The 24,780-nt window shown below is 45.0% G+C and overlaps 3 protein-coding genes across 3 annotated transcripts; 2 read left to right on the top strand and 1 right to left on the bottom strand.

The window, feature by feature from the left end:
- Window positions 1-528: 528 nt before the first annotated feature.
- Window positions 529-9,027, bottom strand: LOC117857509 (histone-lysine N-methyltransferase ATX4). The gene is made up of 23 exons (XM_034740200.2): window positions 7,310-9,027; window positions 7,143-7,198; window positions 6,771-6,975; window positions 6,195-6,305; window positions 6,017-6,085; window positions 5,837-5,902; window positions 5,651-5,742; window positions 5,465-5,557; window positions 5,214-5,349; window positions 5,008-5,101; window positions 4,816-4,915; window positions 4,591-4,715; window positions 4,117-4,262; window positions 3,891-3,995; window positions 3,702-3,766; window positions 3,348-3,549; window positions 2,355-2,441; window positions 2,196-2,252; window positions 2,023-2,112; window positions 1,617-1,703; window positions 1,132-1,206; window positions 953-1,053; window positions 529-856 (listed from the first exon to the last, which is right to left on the bottom strand). Exons 1-23 carry the CDS (start codon window positions 8,219-8,221, stop codon window positions 766-768), a joined length of 3,165 nt encoding a protein of 1,054 aa, XP_034596091.1. The 5' UTR covers window positions 8,222-9,027; the 3' UTR covers window positions 529-765.
- Window positions 9,028-14,935: 5,908 nt separating this feature from the next.
- Window positions 14,936-19,012, top strand: LOC117857800 (cytosolic isocitrate dehydrogenase [NADP]). Its single transcript, XM_034740666.2, has 15 exons — window positions 14,936-15,094; window positions 15,909-15,952; window positions 16,053-16,162; window positions 16,424-16,461; window positions 16,568-16,645; window positions 16,723-16,776; window positions 16,855-16,956; window positions 17,119-17,204; window positions 17,301-17,404; window positions 17,497-17,565; window positions 17,644-17,759; window positions 17,875-17,909; window positions 18,054-18,196; window positions 18,437-18,562; window positions 18,644-19,012. The coding sequence occupies exons 1-15, from the start codon at window positions 15,046-15,048 to the stop codon at window positions 18,726-18,728; spliced, it is 1,239 nt and encodes a 412-aa protein (XP_034596557.1). The 5' UTR covers window positions 14,936-15,045; the 3' UTR covers window positions 18,729-19,012.
- Window positions 19,013-21,655: 2,643 nt separating this feature from the next.
- Window positions 21,656-22,690, top strand: LOC117859024 (uncharacterized). Its single transcript, XM_034742193.2, has one exon. The coding sequence runs from the start codon at window positions 22,248-22,250 to the stop codon at window positions 22,503-22,505; it is 258 nt and encodes an 85-aa protein (XP_034598084.1). The 5' UTR covers window positions 21,656-22,247; the 3' UTR covers window positions 22,506-22,690.
- Window positions 22,691-24,780: the final 2,090 nt, after the last annotated feature.

Genomic DNA, 24,780 nt, shown 5'->3' with positions numbered 1-24,780 from the left:
CCCGCGGCGTCGTAGCTATGGTCGAGGGCTGCTCGCAAAAGCAAGCAGTTCATCACCGTGCAAACGTGTGCGGTCGCTCTGCCGCTGTGGAGCTTGCGCCCCGCATTCTACGGCCTGGAAGCCCCCGGTAGCCGTTAAGTTGCCAGCAATGAGATGGAACCCCACAGCAGCGGATTACGAGCATATGACCCTCGTCCAGATTGCCGTTGGAGTCATACCAGTGCCGCCTCCATTCAGTGAGTGTGGGACTTGGCATCATGCTCTTGGACTACTTCGACTTCGGAGTTCCGAAGTCATAATTCATTCTGTGCTAAAATGCCAGCACAATATGGAGGTTGCACACATCGTTTTAATAGGATTGTGGGAACAATCGTATGGACTTTGAAAACAAGCTTCTCATCACCGGCAGCTGCAATAATGCAGTGAGTGCAGCAAGGCCTCAACCGTATGACTCCAACAATGAATGTAGAAATGAACGGTTTACAGTGAATGCAGACATGTACAGTCCGCTAATGTGCAATTTCAAGCTTAACATGGAGCAAAACTTTTATTACAATAAATGAACTGGGCGTAGTGAATACATCTGTGGTATTTACAGGAATGGAAGCTCAGGCTTTTGAGCTCTAACTAAACTTATTCTAACAATGAATGTAAAAAGAAAAAAATGGGGGAGATCAACATATACCAAAAATGAATAATGGGGGAAAAGGCATAAATTAAAAAGAAAAAGAAACTATGTGAGCAGCTCATTGACATCTACAGTATCTAATTCATGAATTTCCGGCAGTTAGCAGTCTGGCAGCGGCAAGGCACTTTGCGTTCATCAGCCTCATCAGGATCAAACAGATAGTCATACCTACAAATCACACAGAACAAAAAATATGGTTAGTCATGATTATGATCTTGTAGAGATGTTCAAAAATGGGAAAGAGGCTCCTGTCAACCAACATACGTTAGCTCATCACCGGCACGAACATTTTTCTTGGCTATTAGAACAATACGGCTTTCATCATGCCCAACACTCATAATCCTTGCGTAGCAGTTTGGTGTGCACTGCATAGAAAAGTAGAAACATCAAATGGGCATCTATTTCAGAGTTACATATCTGAAATTAGGGCACGCAATCCTTACAGAATGATTGATCAGGCGTGCCACGTTTCCCTTGTCTGTGGCATCAACAACCACTTCCTCACTGATTTTGAAAAGCTGTGAGCACACACGAAAGAGAGCAATATAATGCAATTAGCATTTAGCTAGACAAATTATCAAAGACATGGTCAACAAAGATATCACTAAATATCAAATTTGAATACATGCTACATGATTAAAAATGAGATGTGTCTTCTATGACCATCAAAAATAAAAAAATAAATAGCCCAAAAGGGTTATCAGAGATGAAACTGTTTAATCCTCCTCTAACGCTACTCTAGAATCAAAACACCATACTTAGCTTCCATAACAAGAAAATTAGCATATTAAGCTCACCAGAGCCATAATAGCATATCCATTGTATTTAAAATAATGCTATTCCCTGGGGTGAAAAAATCTACTCAAGTTCTTTACACCACATATATCTGATGAACTGATGTAATCATGTAATACAACCAATAACTCACATAGCAATCTTTGCCTTGCACCCGATATTTTTCTTCCCGTAAATCAGCAACACTTCGTCTGACCTGCTCACCGCGATACTCAAGGACCTGAAAGGATATAATAGAAAGTGCTTGCATGAGCAAATTTATTGAATGCTAGGGCAGTGCACTTATGAGAAATAAACTCTAGTAATTCAAGCTCAGTGAGAGGAATGGTCGAATGGGGCAGAAAAGAAACTAAGAATTTACCAAGGGTCAGTAGACCACCAATTATTATTGCAAAACATATGAAATTGTAGCCAAAATAACACATAAAAGTAGAAAGTGAGCATTGCCATCATGGTGAAGCAAATCTAGGTTCCTAATAGCCACAATTCTGAAAAAAAAAACATGGCATATGCTACACATGGTGAGGAAGGTAAAGTACCATTTCTCCTTCTTGAATGTCCCTACGAGCAAAAAGTCCCCATCTATGAATTCCTGATCTACCAAAGCATACTCTACTATGCTCCGTTTTCTGAAATAATGAAGAGAAAGATATCATTATATCATACTAGCATAGAAGGCACGAAGAAAACTTAAAACACAAGACACACTAACCTGTAAATAACGTAGACGCTCCTTAAAAGTAGAAAAGGATTCTGGGTCCCTCTCTTCCTGCAGAGAAGTACAAAGCTTCCTTTATAAGAAACTGAATTTTAATACAAGGGAGGAAAAAATCTAATAAGAGAATAAGTCATGCAGTAATCAGAAAATTACCCTTGGAGGATTCAGATTATCAATTTCATCCCAGCGGTGTTGACAAGGTCCCCTCACACGATGTGCAATTGCTCCCTCTCTAGATCGCTGCATGTTAATAAAGCACAGTTATGCTTTCCAAAAAGGTGGCATACCAATGGCTGAACATCAATGTAAAGACAACTAATATTCTTATGGATTTGAAGTTGAGGTTGGCAGGCCTTTGGCAAGTCAGGAACCTGAATCACCAGCATATGATTGGCCAAGGGAGGATTGGTTATAAGTCCAGATACCATCAAACAATTACTTTAGCCTTGGTTGAATTACTACAGTTATTTTTACATATTCCCTCTCCAGCTGAACAAAACTAATTTGGAAGGGCAATGGGCAACATTAGGATAGCATGGCCATGCATACTTTCTTTGGCATGTCGGTTCCCTACACTGAAAGCAGCATTCTGAAAGAAGATTTCAACCACTAGGACTTCGACTTTTTGTTGAATAATGAATAGTTATACTTCTTCAGCTCCAAAGTTTCCATGCAAAGTACGTAGCAACCATATTATTAGCATAGACTGCAAGTCAGCAGTTCTAGAACAACCTTATTGGGAAGAATAGATAACTGGCTGCAATCCAACACATCTTGGTGGATGCAGGTAAATATGGAACCATTTACACAACCTTTTGCATAGTATGACCGATTTCAAAGCTAAGTAAAAAACACGCGTCCACGACTACTAAACTTATTATACAGTAGTAGCCTCTATGCATGTTTAGTAGTTAATATCTTTTGCCACTATTGCTGTCTTCTAGTGAACCATTAATACTTAAGTAGCACATTCTGTAAGATTAAAACATTATATAGAACTTCATTGTAAAGGACTGTTTATGTCACCATGTTAGATGCCAATTATATAGCTTCTCCAGTTGCTACTGTAGGGTTACATTCCTTACATTCATCTTCAAAATAAGTTCTCTAAGAAAATAGACATAACTCATAAGAATATAATGATACCTTTAGGTCTTTCCTAACATAAACCCGACATCTTGCAGCTGACAAGTTCTCTGAAATTTCAACTTCAGATGGTGATTCCATGGGGACATCTTTCCTAATCAGTCTTGATGCAGCTACTTTGCCATTACTCTGAACAAGCTTCTTTGATGAGAAAGTTCCAGCAGAAGTTTGAATTATTAAAACATTATCAGGGTTAGGGTTCCTGCAATAGAAACAAAAATACTTAGACTCTCATTAAGGCACACAAGGCCAAATAAATAACTGAAACTGAACAAAGACCTCTTATATGTTAGTATAGTGTTAGCTGCCCTATTGTTTTTTTTTTTCATTTCCTCCAGTCAAAAGAAGCCTTACCTATGCTGAGCACAGTAAGAAATCTTCTTTGTCGTCTGTTTGCCATTTTTTTCCAAGCAGTGCAGCTGCATACATGAAAATTAATATTAAGAGTTAGACCTCTATGTACAAATGCAGGACCAAAAAAAAAATAATTGGTACATTTCAATCAGCATAAATGTATCATTTGCCAGCAGTCTGTTGATATACCTCCATTTGATAGCCTGCCCTTGATGCACAAATGGCATGGTAGTAAGTCGAGCACCTGTAGCATTGAGTACATGACCCATGTATTTGTCTACAAATCACACACATCTGGAGAAATAGATGAGAATGAAGCACACGTAGATTGTAATAGTTCAGCACATGAAATGATGTTGTACTAGTTGGTCAATCCACTTAAGCAATTTAAATGATAGAATGAAAGATAAACAACCTTCATAAATAGCAAAGGTTGAATGTTCAATATCCCAATAGCAGGTTCCATGAGCTCATCGCTAGCAAAGGCAACCTGTGGCTGAAACCATGCACATGTCACGTGAACCCACAAATTATCAACATTTGTTGGCTTCAAAGCACCACCTGCAATAAGTACAAAAGTTCACCAGGAACCAGGTTAATGGTAAGCAAAATACTCGATAAAAAGAAAGAATCCAGACTTTGGTAAACTCATTCTACTCGATTGTGCTTAAATTTTAGCTACTTGCATTAGTCATGTAACTTGGGTAGAGAGCAAACATCAAACAGGTCTTCATTTAAAAAGTATGTCAATACAATTATTAGCTTAACAGACCTGGGTCGAAAGTCTGAAGCAGTACTAGTGTTTTTCATCCAGTACTATTACTTTCTCAAACGCACCCAGTTACTGAAGGAAAGAATTGCACATAGTTATCAAATCCACAAGGATTACCTCTTACAGGGCAAAGACAGCACTCCCTCTTTTGTTCAGGTTTCTCACAAGCTCGACAAACCCATGAGGTGAAGTCTTGCTTACCCCTCACACCATAACATTCTTGATGAACTGCTATCTGACATCTGAACGTGAGTGTTGTTAGTTGCAATTTGGGATTTGCACCATATTGCAAAACAAGTTTACACTGGAGAAAAAACTTGCAGGTACTACAAGTTCAGTTACCTGTTACAAATCACAATTTTGTTGTAATCCCAGTCTTCAACCCATCTACAGACCGCACATCTTTCTGTTGTCCATTTTACATTTACAGGATCATATGGGTCTGCATGGAAAAAACAACAAATTCCACGAATTCAAATCCATTGGGAGAAGTATCTTCAAAACTGCTAAGATTCAAAATCAAAGCTCTTATACCATTTAGCAAATCAATTAACTTCTGTTTCTTCATTTTCTGAGATGAGCGTTTTGAAGGATTTGTGGGACACACTCCTGGCTGATGTCGATCTATCTGTAAATCAAAATGTTTGGCAATATGAATATACAAAAACAGAAGCCACAAAACACAAAGATAGCAGATTTAGTGGCAAAAGTTGAAAATATGCTGAGGCCATTATACATACCCATTTTCCAAATGGCGTCAATGAGCCCTTAAGCTTAATACTGGACCTCCAATTTTTACTTCTGCAGCCAGCATGCCGCTCCCATTCATTGAACAAAAATTTCTGTCCCTTGCAAGGGCCACAATGGCAAGAAATTCTGCCAAAAAGATAAGGCCATAAGCAAATTCTACCATGAGCACCAGTACGTGTATGTGTGCGTGGTGGGGGTGGGGGGAGATTTTCACGTAAAATTAACACAGAACAGTGCTTACAATTCGAGATCTGGTAAGTATGTTCCTTCCATGTCAAAACAGACAAGTGCAACTTTGTCAGGTTTGCTTCCTTTCTGTGCAGAACTATCTTTTCTGCTTAAAAAAATATTATACAATATACATGTTATTGACAACAAAACACACACTTTAAATAGAGAATTACATAAACGAATGATTTTAGCTTACTTGACATCAGAAAATTTGGCAGTCTTCCCAGGGAGAGATGAATTCAGTTTAACTCTACAGTAAGGGCAGCAATAACTGGTGTCTCGTAGATCCTATCGCATTTAATCGTTAGCATGTTACATATGCCAGTTACTAAAAATACTGCAGATGTATTTGTTCTGTTATTGTGCGAAAATAGAGACAAACCTTGAGGTTGCTGCAGATTTCATCGCATTCTGCATGAACCCAACTTTCACAACCATGACAGCAAACCTGGTTACCACTTATCAACATTAAAATTTGCAACTGCAAATGATGAGATACACTTTTTTTATGCGGGAATGATGAGATACACTTAATACTCAAAACTTCTACAGTCTGTCTTACCCATCTTACACCATATTTATGTTGCAAACTTTTCAAACAAATTCCACAGTACTGTTTTGATCTCAAGATCTGCAGGTGCAACTAGCGTTAGGACTTAGGAGCAAGGCCTACATATACATGACCAAGTTCTGCCAACATAATAACCATAAAGTAATCAAGTTGGTATTCCAAAACATACCCTGGAACAAGGTCTGCAAGCAAGTTGCTCCATCACATACACCATCTTGTTTGCATCCTTGTTCGGAAAGCAATTTCCACAACTCTCACACTGCAGTGCTCTTCTGTACCGCTGTGTGAATGATAGAACAAATAGAATTAGTCTACTGGGGCAATAGATGATATAAAATGCAGTAGTTTCAACAAGATCTTAGCATGTAACAGTACCATCTATGCTTAAGTGACCTGATACTACTAACATTAGCCAGTAGATGAGAAACCAAGAACAAGCTACTAGGGGAAAGAAACTTTGATATTCCACACAGAGAAATCCTGAATGCATAGTAAACAATCAGCTAGAGTTTATTTGTTTCAAGATTTTATCATTGTCGTACATCAATTCTTCTATGGCCCTTTGACCTCACCTAAACTTTCAATGAGGCAAGGTAATGTGGCATCGTAAAGTTTCCCATGAAATAACAGACACATTAGAGTAAAACAGAGAACATTAGGCACAAGACATTGAATTTGTTAAAATAGCCTAAACATACACATATCCTTAGTTGTGCATCAACTAAAAACAAATTCACCAACTTGCCTTAATCTGTGGCTGGCACTCCAACTCATTTGAACCAGTCACTTCACGCAAATCATCTGGGAAAGTGTGACACACCACAGGTTGGCCCTTGGTGCTACAATCCATCGGGACTTCAGAGAATCCCTGATCAGCCAAAAATGCCTCTTCTACTGCCCTCTGGAAATCAGCAGGTTTGCAACTGCTTAGTTCTGTCTGCCCTTGAAATCTGAAATGGTAATGCAGCTAGTTCTTAACACGCAAGCTGGCATTATTCTAACCACAGTAAAGTTGCCAAAAATACCTGAGCAGGTATTTTAGCAGCAATGCAGCATTTTAACAGCTGTAGTCATTACATTTAATTGCTATAGTAAAAGATTTTGAATTACTACTCACCGGTCCATGTAGTCAACAAATGGAAATATCAACCCCTGCTTCACCCACACGTACTTCTGCAATCCACCATATCATCAAATGCATCATTAAGTAATAAACATCCCCGAAGAGAAAAGAGGTAGAATAAGTCAGAGAGTTTGAATACAGCGGTCACTACAAAATCATACCTTCTCATCACTGAACTCTGTGCACCAGCCAAATAGCATCACACAAAGCACAGAGACACCGCGAGGCTGTGGCGGCAATGCCTCAGCAGCAGCCTCCTGAGTTGGGTCAACCACCACTCCTGGCCACATCGGTTGCCGCTTGCCAAGCTTTGCCCACACAATGTCCCCATACACAAACTCTTCAGTACAAAGTAATGCATCCTTCTCCTCTTCCTCATATTCATACTCTTCATCCTCTTCATCCTCATCCTCCTCATCTTCCTCATCGTCTTCATCTTCCTCATCGTCTTCTTCGTAGTAACGCCTAAGCATTACTTCCTTCCTGTGATAATTATTGTATGGTTCATCGTGTACCGATGTCAGCGTGCTCTGGGAGGCTAAGTACTTTCTGGAGCCACCCAAACTCCGGCGTGCTCGACAACGTTCCAACATGGCCTCCACCTCCTCATCGTCGTCATCCAGCTCAGACAATGCAAAGCTCCTGTCAGAGACTGCAACTCTATCGTGCAGCACCCCATTTTTGCGCACCAACTGCTCTGTCTTGACAGGCGCCGGCGGCTTCGCCGGCTTCTCCTTCTTCCAGGGGTCAATAAGCACAGAGTCATTGAACCTGGAGGGCAACACCTGGGTGCGGCCCCGCGACGTGCGCACCACCGGCGGCCTCGCCGCGGCCGGCGGCTGCGCGGCCTCTGCCGGTGCCTTGGGCTCCTCGCTCCACCGGAACCCGTGGGCGGCGTACGGGATGCCGGAGGCCGGGACTTGGCCAAGCAGCTCGACGGGGAAGAACTCGTCGCCCCTCCGCCTCTTCCTCGGCCGGGGGTCGCCTCCCCCCTCGTCCTCCCCTCCCCCGCCTGCGGCATTGCAGCGCCGCAGTGCGAGGATCTCCGACCGCTGGTTCCGCTTGAAGATCATCCCGAACCGCCGGACAGGCCGCTAGATCACCCCGGCGAATCGTGAGGGCGGGCGGAACACCTCGCCAAACCCTAACCCTACCCGACCGCCGCGGGAATTCGGTAAATTGGGGAGCTCCTCTCCCCTCCCGATCCCTCGCGGAGGCGGCGGAGACGAGCTCGGATGGAGATGGCCAGATGTTGAAGAAGAGAAATCGGTCTGGGAATTTGGGGATTTTTTTTTTTCTCTTCTTCTCTGCGCTCTTGTTCTTTGTGTGTTCTAATGGGCTTCCCAAGTAACAGGGGGGATAGTCGAATAGAGAAGGGAGCGCGGCTCGGTGTGGTGGGGGAGATGAGTTTTTTTCCGAAGTTTCCTCGTGCGATTCGGGGGCATTGGATCGGATGGGGGTCGTTGGATGGAAGTCGTCGTCTTCGTCGTGGGAGCGGCTTGCCGTCTTGATTTCGTGGTCGCTGATGGTGGCCGCGGCGGTGTGCGTCCATGGAGATGGAGCAGGAGTGATGGGTGGCACGAGTCTGGGCGTTGCATTTCGGTGGCATCCTGGTCAGATGGTGATCTGCGCTTCGTTTTCGATTTTTTGGGTGTATATGATTTGAGCTGCGCGTTTGGGTTTGATCTGGGTTTCGAGCGACTGGAGATGATTTGTGCTTGGGAGTTCGATTTTTGGTCAAGGTTTGGTGAGGAAATTTTGGTGGTTTTAGGCATGGTCTGGAGGGGAGAGATTTTGGCCATGAACAAGTTTCGTGCAGCGGCACGGCGGAGCGGCAGCACACCACCTACCTCCGGTGTGGGGATGATGATGTCACGAGTAGCGTGGGCAGGTGGCCGCTGTTGATGGAGGTCGAGCTCGGATGATTATACTACAGGCTCGATGCGTGCGATTACGATGATTTGGCCACCTCGACGGAAGCAGATGTTGACGAAGAATTTTCGTTCGTTTCGATCCCATTTCCTTCTCGCTGTTTCGTTTGCGTGCCGCTTGGTCTGATTGTGATGCCCAATCTGGGGCCGCCGGCGGAACAATTTTGTTGTTGTTCTTCCCTCGGAGCTTGGATTTCTCGGCGTTTTCGTGTCGATCGACCTCCTCGGGTGAAGCGAAAATCGTGCACGGCCGCAGGTGCAGGAGATCCACATCCAGCACGAGCGAGCTAACCTGGGAAGTCTGCGAGTCCGAGCAAGACGAAGGTCTGAAGGATTAATGGAGTCCTGTTCTGTTTTTTTTATTTTCCTTTTCCCTTTCAGTCATCTTGTTTGTTGATGGTGGAATGGTGGCCGTGCTCGAATCCACGGGCGGAAAAAAAGTGTGCATCTTTAGCCCTTTGCCGGATGCGGGGGAGACGACGGCGATCCCCTCTCGGCCCATCTCCGCCGCACATTCGCGTCGTCTCGTCTCGTATCGTCAGATTCCTGTTCTTTAACCCCGGCCACCGCTCGCCGGAGTGTTTTGCTGCCCCTGCGGTGTGACTGACGACGACTTCGCCGGAGTTGGCTGGACAGCGCCACAGCCCAGGAACGGACTTCGATGGTGGACACCAGGCGGCACGTACGGGCTCGGCTCAGGTTCCAGTATTCCGCGGCACGGCGGTGGGTTTCTGACGGTGATTTGTTGGTGCGCTAGCTAGATTCCAGCGGCTCGTGCGAGGAGGGGAGGACTCGTTGATTAGCGAGGCGCCGAGGCGGAGGCGACAACTTGTCTAGCTACAATGGAAGCTAACGGAGGCGGCTTGCCGGCTTTGTGCTCGTGCGGCTGCCGTATCGATTTTGTGGTCGCTGACTGGTGGCGGCGGCGGCGTGCGTCTATGGAGATGGAGCAGGAGTGATGGGCGGCACGAGCCTGGGCGTTGCATTTTGGTTGCATACGGTGGCCTGCACTTGCAGCTTCGTTTTTTGAGTCTTTGGTGTGTGATTTTGGGTTACGAGAGACCGGAGATGAGTTGTGCTTGGGAGTTCGGTTTTTTGGTGAAAGTTTGGTGTGTGCTTGGGGGGGGAGGGGAGGGGGGAGACTCGCTGATTTGCGAGGCGGAGGCGAAGGTGAGTCCAGACGGGCGAGAAGCAGGCGATGTGCAGTGCGCGCGTACAGACCTGAACCTGAATCCGTGGCCATGGCCACGAATCGCGGCGGATCAGATGCAAGTGACGCTTGGTTGATTGGTTCGTTCCAGCGCTGGCAGCTTATCTTCCCCGGCCGGCGACATCCAAGACGATCCGGCGCTCCAAAGTGGTCGGATGATGGCATGGTTCAACAGCCAGTCGGCCAGCGAGCGCCGCAGTCGAGTCCGCCGCTCCAAAGTGCCGGTTCCCCTCTTTGTCACGAACCTTCTAGAAGCGAGATTTTTTTTGGTCGATGGCGTTTTTTTTTTACTTTAGTAACGCACTTCGTTTTGCTCGTCGTGTACCTTCAGCCAGGAACAAGGTAGAGATAAGTTCCCATGGCCAAGGAATCGAGACGTCGCCAGGCCTGTTTAGGGTACAGAAGAAGGTGAGGTGGATAGAGAGAGGGCCCTCCTCCTGCCTGGTAACCAAACGCCCAATCAAGCACACGGAGCCCCCCTCTCCTCTAGCCTGGCACGTTCGCACGGGGAAGGCGGCGGCGGTGGCATCGCGCCGCCGGTGGCGCCGCTCGGGCCACGCCAACCAGGCCAAGAGCGGCATGCACAGGCTTGTATCGTCCGGCCGGCACGCGCTGGCTCGTGCTGGGGGGAAAACATTCTGCGCGTGCTGAGCGGATTTCAGGTTACAGCCACAAGTGTTTTACTTGCGGAAGCTATCAAGCAAGCAGTAACTGGATGCGTGAACATGACAGGCTAGGAATGGGGCTTTGTTTTTAGCCCCCCGAGCGTGCTCTGCTTGGGTCAAGTGTCAAGCCGACGCTGTTTGTTCCTAGGAATCTAGGATCCCATTTGTTTTTGCTGAGATCTGGTGGGCATCTACCACCATTTTGCTGATGATTGCGAGTCTAACTCGACTATTTCCCCTCTGGAATTCGCGTGTTCTGCAGTGTTCTACTCTTCCGGTCATGCTGGGCCTGGATTCATCTCATATTCAGTTCTCCGGAGTCCGGATAGACCAGATACAATCCCTGAGATATCAATTTTGCTGCCATTTTGTTCCCTCTGTTGTTCTTTCTGGGTCGTTTTTGGCAGGATGCATTTTTTTTTTTTGCGGCCTGTAGGATTAGGGAGGGCTGCATCACATACAGTACGGCTGCCGGCGGCCGCACCCGCACCCGCTCAGCCACAACGACGGCCGCCGCGCCGCTCCGGCGGCCAGACTCCAGTCGCCAAAGCGTCCACCTGCCCCTGCCTCCTGATTCAGTCCTTGTTGTGGCGCTGGCGCAAGCTTCCACTGCCCGGCAGGCCGGTACCGGGTGAAGATATCGACTATCGCGTGCCTCCTGAGTCCTCCGGCACGAGATCAGAGAGCTAGGCAGCGTTTTTTCTCATTCTCGTATCTCTTTTGTAATAAACCGTGAGGGCAACGAGGCAGCTCACTTCTGTGCGAATCTGCCGTCGGAGTCGATACCGGTGATGACTTGGTCAGACTCTTTCCCAGCTGGCTTGCCTGGGGTGGCTGAGTCAGATTGCAATGCTGTCTATGCGTAATAAAGCTCTCATGATCATGCTAAAAAAAAAGAGTCCTGAGAATGCGTCGTGCTTCGCGCACACGCCACATGGCCCCACATCCCACACATGGGAGTGTTCGTCTTTCTCTGAGTTGAATCTTCTGCCTTTCGTGAAACAGTTGGTCTCGCTTTGCGGTGCATTGTGAGTCCGGATCTCCTTGACAGGGACAGTAAATACATGCTCGGTCAGTCTTACCTAGCAATTGCACTTGCCGATCACAGTTCGTGACAGTCAGTGCTGGAGACGGTGGCTATCGAGAGCTCGAGGAGGATTCCGTGTCTCTTCTGGATTTTTACAGAGGTCGATGCAGTATTTGCCTTCTCGGGCATATGGCCTGTTCGCTTCAGCTTATTCAGCCAGCTTATCAGCCACCAAACAGTATTTTCCTCTCACAACAAATCAGCTGTTTCAGCTTTTCAGCCGACTTATAAGCTGAAGCGAACAGGCCAATAGATGATTGATGCTTATATTGTGCTAAGAGACAGTAGAACTGTAGAAGTAGGAGATCAGGTCGGTGTGACGGTGTCGCAGCCTGAAAAATACGATTCTGCCCCAGGCCATCAGAGAATTTCACTCTGCTAAGGGGCTCGAAGATGTTTACCATGATGGCCCCCACGTATAGCGATTTCCCAGCCAAACAAGCTGATCAGCACAGCTACCCATCAAAAGTAAAGTGCGACAGCTCCAGCATTGCTATGCTGGTCCAAAACGCTTTCCTACGAAGAACCGAATGCTCCGATCAGAGCCTCCAAGCTCATCTCTTATCTTAAACCCCGAAACGGAAAAGCTTCAGCTACCTGCAACGATGGCGACGAGGAAGATCACAGCATGTGGACCTGGACGAGCATGGGGATGGATAATGATACGGTGTCCCTGCTGTGTGCCATCGGAGGGTTGTTGATGTGTTGCCGCTTTTGGCCGGCTCTTCGAACTGCCGTTGGGGTGGTATGGTACGCCAACTGGAGCCGCTCCTCATGAGAGGGACACGAGATTTTGGGACTTAGGCGTGGCTGCAGTGCCTCAGATATTTTGTTCAATCTGAAGGCAACATGGTCCCTCGAAAACTTGGCACGGATTAAGGTCTGAAAGAATGACAGTCAACAGATCCGAAAGCTACATACACTCAACTAATAAAAGCTCCATCTTGCTCGACGAAAACAAATTAAGTCTGCTTAAAGTTGCTTCTCATGGGGTTGCAGCAAAGGGCATGGCGGCTTATAGACATCTCAACGGTCAAGCTCGTATCGTATGCACAGAAGTCAGAACGAAACAAAGCTCAGATGAGCCACGGCGCCACGATCTCATTTGGCAAGTGTTTCAGCTAGTAAAGGACACTGGGCTCTGCTGCCTGCTGGGCTGCTGGTGTTGCCGACAGCCGACCTGGGAGGGGCAAGTGGAAAAGAGTAGGTGGGATAGAAAATTGCTTCGCTTTTTATCCAACCTTGATGAAAACCTGGATCCACATCCCATGGTCGACACATGCTCCGAGTGACTGACACGTAGGACAAGCATTTCGTTAGGACCCCGGTTGTCAGTGCACAGGATGGTGATTAGACAAAGCTGATTATTTGAAGTGGGTTCGTGTTGGTGGAGATGCTGTGTGACGCACTGATGATGACAATACAGTATTCTTTGGCTGTGTATGTCTCTGGAGCATCACGCTGAACACTTTCGGGAGTTGGGCACTAGGTGTGGACTGGTGGAGTCATTTGGATCAGCATAGCAAATTAGCAACGCTGGAGCTGTCACACTTTATTTTTGATGGGTAGTTGTGTGATTAACTCGTTTTCGCTGGGAAATCAATATTCGTGGGGGTCAGGTAATCATCAGTGGCAAACATCTGGTCCCTCACGGGCAGTGCAGATAGAAAACATAAAACCTGTAGTCCCTTTAGTTCAAGCATTATCAGGGCATCTTCAATGGTCTAGCTTAAAGGTAGCTCAATCAATTTTTTACTAATTGAACATCACAACTAGTATGAGATTAGCGTGGAGTGAAGAGCTAGTCTCGCTCACTTTTCGATGTAACTCTCCCCCACAACATGATCTTCAAAACTATCAGCTGACTTATACTAATGGAGACGTCCTCAAGGAAGTATGGAGTACCTCAGTGATCGTAAAGTTAAAAAGAGTTCCAAATACTGTAAAAAAGACCCAATAAGTTGTCCTCTTTTGGACTCCTATGTCTTATGGTCCATTTACCATATACTCCATGTGTTTTAAATAAATAGTATTTTAAATGGAAGGAGTATATAGTCCTAGAACTTGAACCCGGGCAGGCAAAGACTAAACAACATCCAAGTTAGGCATTAGGTTGCTTACATATTCATATTGACGTTTAAAAGAATACTTTCTCCTTTGTTTAACTAGTCCAGCGATTTAGCCCTATTAACACATTATTTTCCCGTGTCTGCAAGGATTTCATGCACTTTTATGACATTGGCCGATAAAAGATGAGATTAGTGTGACTTATGAACTCAGGAATAGTAAGTTAAATCTCATACCATGAATCATTAAATTATATAGGTTTAAATTAGATCTTTAGATAGAATCTTTAAACTCTGCCTTTAGCCCATATGGCCATATCCATCTCACATTCTTCAAATCAAACTATACATACGTACAAGTGTTAGCGCGATGCTGCAAAATGAGTTTTAAAAACACACACTTGTTGGTAAGTATGTGTGGCAATCTGTAGAGTCCTACGAGAGTCTACTTCTAGACGAGACACGGTGGATTGTAGATTCAGACTGAACCTTTACCACTTATCCCCAATGATTAGTCAAAAATCTCGGGCGACACCCCACCAAACCCAAGGCTGCTGGAAAAAATCAAACGAAACCCTGAAACCCATGATTCCACAACTACTTGCTGCGGCCAACAGCCAACAAACACCTCGGGCGTCCGGCCACCAAATTCTCCCAACTCCATAATCGACGGCCCACACGTACGCCCTCGATTCACACAGGTTGGCCCCAACCGTCCGATCCCAAAGCGAGCGCCCACGGGAAACTAAATTAAGAAACGTATCCACGTCTGCCATGTGGACCCGGCGCGACCCCCCCCCGGATCTTTAAATCCGCTCGCAAACTCGCTCACTTCTCTCTTCCCCTGCCTCTGCTACCATCTCTCTTCCTCCACAAGCGCCGCCGCCGCCCGGCCCCTCCCGATCTCCGAGGCAAGCTGCGACGCCGCCCCCGCGGCCATGGCGTTCGAGAAGATCAAGGTCGCCAACCCCATCGTCGAGATGGACGGTTAGATCCCCTCTCTTGCTGATCACAATCCAATCGCACCTTCGCGTCGCGCTGCTGAATTTTAAACTTTCCACCTGGGTTTCGGGGGTGCGGCGAGATCTGTGAGATTGAACGGTCAACGCGGTGCTATCCTTGTGTTAATTCTGATCCGTTCGCTCAAGGGTTTGGTGGTTCAGTTCGCGTACGGAGGTTTGTACTCTGTAGTCGAGTTGCCGCGGCGTGGCTCCGCGGAAACGCGGATGCGACTCCCTGCCTCTTGAGAGATTGAATTTAGGCATGCAGCGAGATTCAGATGCTGCACGGGTGCACGGATGATGATCTATGAATGGAGAAAGGTGCAGAAAATTTGGACGAAGCCTGCTTAAGAGGAGGCTGAAAATAGTGAGGAAGTGGTGGTTTTAGTGATTAGCTAGTGCTTTCCTGGTGGTGGTCGAATTTTGGTGGATGCCTAGGCGCCTAGATACTGGATCTCGCTTTGTTACATGTGTTTTTAAGCTGCAATTTTTGTATTTTTGGGTGGAGTAGTCATAGTTTGCGTTCAGTCATCATTGGACGATCTGATTGTGGCCCTGGCCCATACGCTAACCACTCTCCCATCTTCAAATAAGAAAAAAAAGAATAGCTGCTCTTCCACCTTTTAAACTTTTTTTTTCAAGAAAAGCAACAAAAAATCCCTCTAGTGATAACTGATAAGTTCATAAATATTATCCATAAATTACATATATTGTTGTTTTTTCTCCATCTGACAGGTGCAAAACTAATTATTTACTCATCTACCATGTCGCTGATATCTTGTGTCATTTTCTTATTACAGGCGATGAGATGACCAGGGTATTCTGGCAGTCTATCAAGGATAAGGTGATCAACACCTATTGTTTCCCCGTTGTCTGATTAATCTGCATTACTTATTCTTTCCCGTTTTGGTTAGTCTAAATGCTGATAATTTTGATTCTTTCAGCTTATCTTCCCATTTGTGGACCTGGACATCAAGTACTATGACTTGGGTATTCTACACCGTGATGCAACTGATGACAAGGTCACAGTGGAGGCTGCAGAGGCTACTCTCAAGTAAGAGTTTGTTTAAATACTTTTAAGTTCTATCCAAATGATATGCTTGATTTGAAGTCACACTGTTCCTGAATTGTTTCAAGTGCAATTTGCTGTAGCCAACTTTTATCATCAGCAACCTGAATATTGTATTAGATTCTTAGGAATTTTGTAGAATTTTGATTAACAATGAGATCCAGCTCTTTTGTTGAAGGTACTTGCTGAGTGTTCCATGTACTTGTAACTTTTCTAGATTTCTTACATCAAACATTGGTTCTGCAGGTACAATGTGGCTATTAAGTGTGCTACCATTACTCCAGGTATGTTCTTATGCTGATGAAACATGCACTCTTCGTAATTTCGTATTGTTGAAGCTTGAAAATGTGATGCAAGTTCATAGATCTCTGACTATTTCAACACTGACAGATGAAACTCGGGTTAAGGAGTTCAACCTGAAGCACATGTGGAAGAGCCCAAATGGCACAATTAGGAACATTATAAATGGTAAGGTGCTTCTGTAATTTGTGCAATGAACATAATCTGGATGTTCATGATTTTCTTTCCTCCTCTTTTGTCTTTAGGCACTGTCTTCAGAGAGCCAATTATATGCAAAAATGTTCCAAGGCTTGTTCCAGGTATTTAAGGAAAATGTGAAACTACTCTACATTTCGATGCAATGTTTTCCTTCTAAACTGAAGTGTTGGTGAAATCAGGATGGACTAAGCCCATTTGCATTGGAAGGCATGCCTTCGGTGATCAGTACCGGGCTACTGATGCAGTTCTAAAGGGGCCTGGGAAGCTCAAGCTAGTGTTTGGTATGGCCGCATACATCACATCATTCAACTGAATTTCTGAACAGTATTTTATTCCACAGCTTCACATTATCATGTATGTTATTGTATTGTTTGTCATTCAGAGAACTGCTGCGAGCAAAAGATTGATCATTTACTCTTCTTTGTTTTGTATTCAATTGGTAGAGGGAAAGGAAGAGCAGATTGATCTGGAGGTGTTCAACTTCACTGGTGCTGGAGGAGTTGCCTTGTCTATGTACAACACTGATGAGGTACTGCATTTCATTTCTAGCTCGATGTCTTTAGTTACAAAAAATGTCTCCATTGTGAGTATTTTTTCTGAAGATTTGTTTAATTGCTATTGATAGTCAATTCGAGCTTTTGCTGCGGCTTCTATGACAACTGCTTATGAGAAGAAATGGCCACTCTACCTTAGCACCAAAAACACAATCCTGAAGAAATACGATGGCAGGTACTTATATAGTTGTATGATCCTGTTATTCATAGGTTCTTTCAGTCTTCTAGACAAATCGGTCTTATTTCTGATATTCTTTGACTTTGCAGGTTTAAGGACATCTTCCAGGAGGTCTACGAAGCAGACTGGAAATCCAAATTCGAGGCTGCTGGAATATGGTAAATTTCCATCTTGTTGTTTGTCCAAATCTTCCAGAAAGTTTTCTTGCAGAATGTCATGATACTGAATTCTGGCAGGTACGAGCATCGTCTGATTGATGACATGGTTGCGTATGCGCTTAAGAGTGAAGGAGGCTATGTGTGGGCTTGCAAGAACTACGATGGAGATGTGCAGAGTGATTTCTTGGCTCAAGGTCATAATATACTAACTTCTTTTAAAATATGCTTAATGTTATCTTTTGCCCTTATGTGGTAATCAACACGGCTAAAGTGCATTCTGATATAACTCACCTTTTTATCAATGTGCAGGTTTTGGCTCGCTGGGTTTAATGACATCAGTGTTGGTATGTACTGACTTAGTTATCCATGCTGACTATAGATGTCACAATTATTAGTTTTAGTTGGTTCAGTGTCATAGCTGAACATGTTTATTTATCTTCAGAGAAATGCATGCTTTACATTCTGGTGCTGATCCATTCTGTATGTAGGTGTGCCCTGATGGAAAAACCATTGAAGCTGAGGCTGCTCATGGCACTGTTACCCGCCATTTCCGTGTTCACCAGAAAGGAGGTGAAACCAGTACGAACAGCATTGCTTCAATCTTTGCTTGGACAAGAGGACTTGCACACAGGTATAACCTTAACTTGCTTGAGTAGGCTTTATATAGCTCTCTGTAATATAGGAGCTTTTGTCTTTGTTCAGCTACATGATACTCGTGCCTAAGAATATCATCATTTATTGTTTCACCAAAAGTCAAAAACTGTGAACTAATGCAAGTGTAGCAGCTTGGATGTGAATTACCATTCTTCTAACTGGACTTCAGTTCGTAGGGCTTAGCTGATTCACTAGCTACTCTGTTTGTGCATTACAGGGCAAAGCTCGATGACAATGCTAGGCTACTCGACTTTGCGCTCAAACTCGAGGCTGCCTGCGTTGGAACTGTGGAGTCTGGGAAGATGACAAAAGATCTGGCACTTCTTGTTCATGGATCTGCCAAGTATGTTATACTTAAGTTATTGCTTCATCTACTTCTACTGCATTCTTTTCTTGCATGATTGCTAACCTTTCTTATTTGCAGCGTCACGAGAAGCCATTACTTGAACACTGAAGAGTTCATTGAGGCTGTTGCTGCCGAGCTCCGATCAAGACTGGCTGCCAATTGAGCTTACATGAAACTTTGGCAACTCCAATGCTTCATCACGGATCGCTCCTAAGTCATTTCGGTTACATAGGCATTGTTATTCATGATTCTGATGGAGTGAATGCGCCACAACACCATTTTGATGTAAGTTAATTAAAGATGCTAGTGCTATGCGCGCTCTAAAAATAAAGGACATATAGAACGATTGGCCAGTGCTATGATTAGGTTGCCTACAATAAGCTCCATTGTATTTGTGGATATTTGTCTTGTTTTCTCCTTTGAATTGCATGCTTATTTTGTAGATCATCAGTTTTTTTCGATTGCATTGGAGGCATTAAGGACCCTTCGTCACCCTTCAATCTGGAAAACAAAAGATCAGATCTATGTGTCTTGAGTGATAAGCTCTAAAACGCCTTGTGTGTGTGATCGATGCCACCACTTCCCATGGTACCGATGATTTTAGTCTGCCGCTATCAGGTCGGAAATGAGTTTGTCGTCTTAAACTGTGAGCTTACTAAGCCACGCTAAGCGAACAAATTATGCCACAACCATTTCATTTTATCAGTTAGTGAAGTTTCAAAGAGTTCGATGTTCATTTACTTGGATTCGATAAAGTGATATTGGAAGAGTGCGATTCAATGTTCGTTTACATTGATTCGATGAGGTGATACTGAATCTAAATGGAGAATGGAATGTGATGCGAGCTAAGAAAGTGATGGCATGTCACACACATGGCGCATTGTGCTTAGGGGCATAGCACTCCTGAAAAAGGGTATAATTTGGAGAAGTGGTGATGGAGAATCGTTCTGTACGAGGCCACTCTCTTGTTCAAATAAAGGGTCAGTGAACTCATCCATGCAGTAACAGGGATCATGTGACAGTGTTGTTGTAAGAGATGTTTTCAATGAGGCGGATGCAAATATAATCCTCTCCATCCCACTGAAGGAACGAACACATGGAAGATTTGATAGCATGGCATTTTGATCCCAAGGATGTTTTCAGTGTCAATCTCAGCCGCCAGTGTTCACTGTCCGACTATGGGCACATCCTTCCCTTGAAGAAAATCTGGACCATGTGCTGTCCGAATAAAGTAAAATCTTTGTGTGGAGATTGGCCCACAACAGCCTGCTAATGAAGAAGAAAAATAGCAATAGGGAATGGACGTTGATACTAGGTGTCCCATATGTTTCGGAGTAGATGAAGATGGAGGGCATCTGGTCTTCCCTTGGAGTAGGGGTGGGCGTTCAGGTAACCCGAAAAATTCGGGTTGGATTTTTCGGGTTCTGAAAACTGCAACCTGAAATGTCCCCAAAAATAATCAGAACCCGACATTTCGGGTGCCCGAAAATTCGGGTCGGGTTCAGGTACTTCCAAATTGCCCGATATCAAGTCACCGTCGAGCCGAGGAGATAGGGAAGCCCAAGACCTCCGCCGGTGGCCGCAAGGCGCTGTTGGCGTCGTCCTCCGTGGACAATGACGAGGAGGACACGCCGGCGACCAAGCCGGCCAAGAACGTCGCGGCGGTGGCGGGGAAGGCCACCGGGGAAAGGCGGGGAAGGCTGCGAAGGCGGGTGCCAAGGCACGGAAGCCGGCGAAGACAAGGCAAGATGGGGTGGGGGCGAGAGGACGACGGGAGTCGGGAGATAGGGTTAGGGTTAAATTTGTTTTGGGTTAGTGGAGCTGGAATGAATGTACAATTGTTTGTAATTGCTGCAGGTGGGCTTTTTTTGTTAGTTCGGGTAAAACAGGCTGTTCGGGTACCGTGCACTGGAATCCAAACTACTGTAGTTTAATTCGGGTTTCCTGATGTCCAACCTGAGATAAAACTTCGAGCAATCGGGTTTTGGGTAATACGGGTTCAGGCTCAAGTTTTTTGGGTTCGGACTTCGGATTTCAGGTTTTATGCCCACCCCTACCTTGGAGGCTGAATGTGACAATCTAAAATGCTTACTGACACCAAAGGAGGTGCTGCTCAATATATGGGACTGGGAGTGGCCGGAAGATATAAACAAATAAAAGCAATCACAGCGTCATGGAGGATTCGCACGTAATGATGTAAACGCTGGAGGAAATTGCATTCAAGCTCTACAGCTTGCTGGCCAAATTCAGAAAGATAGCACTGATTCATGGATATGCTGAAGAAACCAGTGGTGCATGCACAAAATGCTGTGCAAAAATGGCGTTCCCCGCCAAATGAGTATCTAAAGATTAATACTGATGAGGCCTTTGTTGAACAAAGCAGTGAAGGAGGTTGGGGGGTTTATCATAAGAGATCACGAAGGCGATGTTAGGGGTTCTGGAGCTGGGAAATCGAACCATATCAGAGGTCTCCAGCCGAAGCTGAAGCAGCTTTGCAAGCTCTGAATTATGCAGCAGGTATTAACATTAGCAGAGTTGTGCAAGAAACTGACGCCAACACTCCGAACTCGGCTCTATCTACTCTCATCATCGTTTGATCGAGCGTTGCTCGGGGTTTTATTTAGGGAAATAAAACTTGTCATGCTCACTATTTGTTTTTTTCATGTAAGGGTGGAGTATTGTCCAGGGTCCTGACTTGTTAGTATAGGAGCACAGCAACTTAGCTCGAGTGGGGTTCTGCGCTGCCCAAAGATGGCTCCTGATGTTGCACTTTGGGGGGCGTTTGTTACTTTGCTTATTTTTAGCACGTATCACATCGAATGTTTAGATACTAATTAGGAGTATTAAACGTAAATTATTTACAAAACTCATTATACAGAGGGAGGCTAAACGACGAGACGAATCTATTAAGCCTAATTAATCCATCATTACTGTAGCAATACATTGTCAAATCATGGACTAATTAGGCTTAATAGATTCGTCTCGCCATTTAGCCTCCACTTATGTAATGAGTTTTGTAAATAATCTACATTTAATACTTCTAATTAGTATCTAAACATTCGATGTGACAGGTGCTAAAAATAAGCAAGAGTGACCAAACCAGACCTTTGTCTTGTTGCTGCTGACACAGTCGGCCTCTGGTTAATGGAACTGGAAGGCTCTTTCCATTTCGGAAAAAAAAAGCACTTCTTTTTCTGTTCACGGAAGATCTACACAAGTCACTCGCGACGTAGAGAAACCAGCAGTACGCCACCCCAAATATAACAGCCGGTCCAGGTGGTTCCTCGGGCGCGCCGACCACTCTCTCGGATGGCCAGGTGGCTCGTACGTCGAGTCTATCCTCTATCCTGCCCCAAGCCTACGGCGTCTCGGATGAGCTGCGCTGCACGGCAGCGGACACGAGTCCGCCCCCAATTCCGCGAGGAAGACCGCTCCCGCCCATGTGTCCCCAGAACGCCGCTCCCGTCGCGCCACGTCCCAGACCACGCGGCGACGCCACCCGCGCGTGCACGCACCTCTCGCACCGCAGCTTGGCTATTTATTTTGCTGCTGGCAATGAGACGGTCAACAGCAGCTCAACAGCGTAAGGTGTTGACAGGGAGAAGCGGAAGTCGAGCAAGGCGCGAGTGAGTTCTAGAGTAGCTAGCAAGCACACGCTAGCTTGCGCGCACCGAGGATCAGGATGTCGGGAGCGCAGGGCGCGCACCCGGTCGGCCGGACGACGCCGACGACGTACGAGTCGGTGGGCGGCGGGGAGAACCGCACGCGCACGGACCTGCGGTCGCGGGAGGACCAGGGCGCCATCCAGATCGAGAAGGTGCAGGACAAGGTCGACGACGCCGCGGGGCGTGGAGTGGATCAAGGGACCTTCGGCGCCAAGAAGGAGGGCCGCAACGCCGACGCCGACGCCGGGGCCACGGGCACCGGCACAGGCGCGTGACCGGGGTGCCATGGATCGTGCACTTTGCTGTACAACGGTGTGTGCGCGCGCGCACGCGCGCGATAGCTGTACGCTTGCTCTGTTTACGAGGGTGTGAGGCCTTTCTGTGTAATATGCAACCAGTGCTTGTGCAAGATGGCAATAACTGATATAACATGTTAGTGGACCGTCTGGTTTGAGCTCTACGTTTACTCCCTCCAATCCATTCTGAAACTCGCATGTTGTCGTTCCAACACTATTAGGCACCACTATGTCTCTGTCTAATTGTGCGGGTCGGGACGTCGTGCTAACCTAAACACTACATTATGATTACCTTCTAACCTATGGCTCGGGACGTCGTGCCTGCCTTCTATTACCTCGTAACCTTGTAACCTAAACACTACACTGACATTTTCATAGTGTCGTGCACATTCTAACCTCTAAACACTGCACTGACACTTTCGGCACTATTGGTCCGCCGGCCCAACGTGCCCGTGCCAACCCTATGCCGGCACTATTGGGGCCGGCCGCTGGCCCTAACACTATGCATCTACTCATTCAATCCCAGCCTAACACTATGCATCTACTCATTCAATCCATATAGATATACACCCGATGTACACCAATCCATATAGATATACACCCGATGTACACCCGTGCCAACAATTTAAGAAAATATAATTACGATGAGACAACTTATAGTGCATCTACTCATTCAATCCCAGCCTAACACTATGCATCTACTCATTCAATCCATATAGATATACACCCGATGTACACCCGTGCCAGCACAATTTAAGAAAATATAATTACGATGAGACAACTTAAAATGGTAACCTAAGATTATTGTATTGTTTGTTAATTGTATTGTTTGTTAAATTGTTTGTTAATTGTATTGTTTCTTAAGTTATCTTAAGATTTTATATATGAGATCGTCCAAGATTATTGTTTTATATATGAGATCGTCCTTGTAACCTAAGATCATGTATTGTTGTTTTATATATGAGATCGTCCATTGTAACTTAAGATTATTGTTTTATATATGAGATCGTCCATTGTAACCTAAGATTATTGTATTGTTTTATTGTATTGTTTGTTAAGTCATCTCAAGATTTTATACATGAGATCGTCCATTGTACAGATTATTGTACAGATTGTTTGTTAAGTCATCTCAAGATTTTATACATGATACATGAGACCATCCATTGTACAGATTATTGTACATTGTTTGTTAAGTCATCTCAAGATTTTATTGTTTGTTAAGTCATCTCAAAATTTTATACATGAAACCGTCCATTATACAGATTATTGTACAGATTGTTTGTTAAGTCATCTCAAGATTTTATACATGAGATCGTCCATTAGATAATGTACTTGTCCATTAGACAGTCATCTCAAGATTTTATACATGAGACCGTCCATTAGATAATATACTTGTTTATTAGACAACACCAATGTCCTTGTCCTCAGCTGTTAGATGTCCAACTAGCAAATGATTATAGGACCAATAAATAATTAGCCGACTTTCGCAAAGAAAAATATTTAGCAACGTGAGAAAAAAACAACTGCCATGCTATGGGCCTGCTCACGTTCTTTATTTTCTTTCTATGCAGCCCATCATCTTCAGCCCGTATAGGCCGCATCGACGTATAACATTTTGATTCTTTGGATCGCAAGACCGTATACTAAAACATCTTAACTATATGTGATAACCTAAAGCTCTGGCTAACCTACTAACACTGAACTAGATGCTCATACACGTGAACAAGGTTTTTTTTTATAAGGACACGTGAACAAGGTTGTGGTGCTGTGATACTACTATCCTATCCATATGCCGTATGCGTTCTAGTTGGAAACCCATGCTATCAATCTCATATCCAACTCTCAACGTCACTCATAAAATACTTTGTAAGACATTTTCTATTTCTCCCCCTTCTGTGGGTCCCATAAATTTACTCTTCATCTTTCCTTCCTACAACTACCGCAGAGTGCAAGGCGTGCATACATCCTCGATTCACAAGCTTTGAGCTAGCGACTGATGATTTGTTTTTCCTCACCTCTCTCCCTCCACGTCGGCCTACAATCCTAGTCATCCATTAAATAGCTAGCTGAGATAGTTTTGTTGGGCTATTGTTGCGCCGCGGCCCGTGAGTATGACTTGTGATTGGGTGGAGATGGTCGTTTCTATTATTTTTTAATATGTTCATAGAAAAAAATTGTGATTATACAAACAAATTCAGGTTACTCGTTCCATTTGCAATGCCAATGTTAGTTCAACTAGTTAAGTTTGCACTAC

Source organism: Setaria viridis, chromosome 5 (assembly GCF_005286985.2).
Source record: "Setaria viridis chromosome 5, Setaria_viridis_v4.0, whole genome shotgun sequence".
In the NCBI taxonomy this organism is placed as follows: Eukaryota; Viridiplantae; Streptophyta; class Magnoliopsida; order Poales; family Poaceae; genus Setaria; species Setaria viridis.
Note: the sequence above shows the minus strand (reverse complement) of the source record. Positions and strands in the feature narration are given on the sequence as shown.

Excerpts from the sequence above, each read along its gene's own strand:
- LOC117857509 (XM_034740200.2), bottom strand. The coding sequence starts at position 8,221 with ATGATCTTCAAGCGGAACCAGCGGTCGGAGATCCTCGCACTGCGGCGC. Across the intron at positions 7,199-7,309 it reads CAGAGTTCAGTGATGAGAAG|AAGTACGTGTGGGTGAAGCA; the intron begins GTATGATTTTGT and ends GGTGGATTGCAG. Across the intron at positions 6,306-6,770 it reads AGTGCCAGCCACAGATTAAG|CGGTACAGAAGAGCACTGCA; the intron begins GCAAGTTGGTGA and ends TCATTCACACAG.
- LOC117857800 (XM_034740666.2), top strand. The coding sequence starts at position 15,046 with ATGGCGTTCGAGAAGATCAAGGTCGCCAACCCCATCGTCGAGATGGAC. Across the intron at positions 15,953-16,052 it reads GGCAGTCTATCAAGGATAAG|CTTATCTTCCCATTTGTGGA; the intron begins GTGATCAACACC and ends TGATTCTTTCAG. Across the intron at positions 16,646-16,722 it reads AATTAGGAACATTATAAATG|GCACTGTCTTCAGAGAGCCA; the intron begins GTAAGGTGCTTC and ends TTTTGTCTTTAG.
- LOC117859024 (XM_034742193.2), top strand. The coding sequence starts at position 22,248 with ATGTCGGGAGCGCAGGGCGCGCACCCGGTCGGCCGGACGACGCCGACG.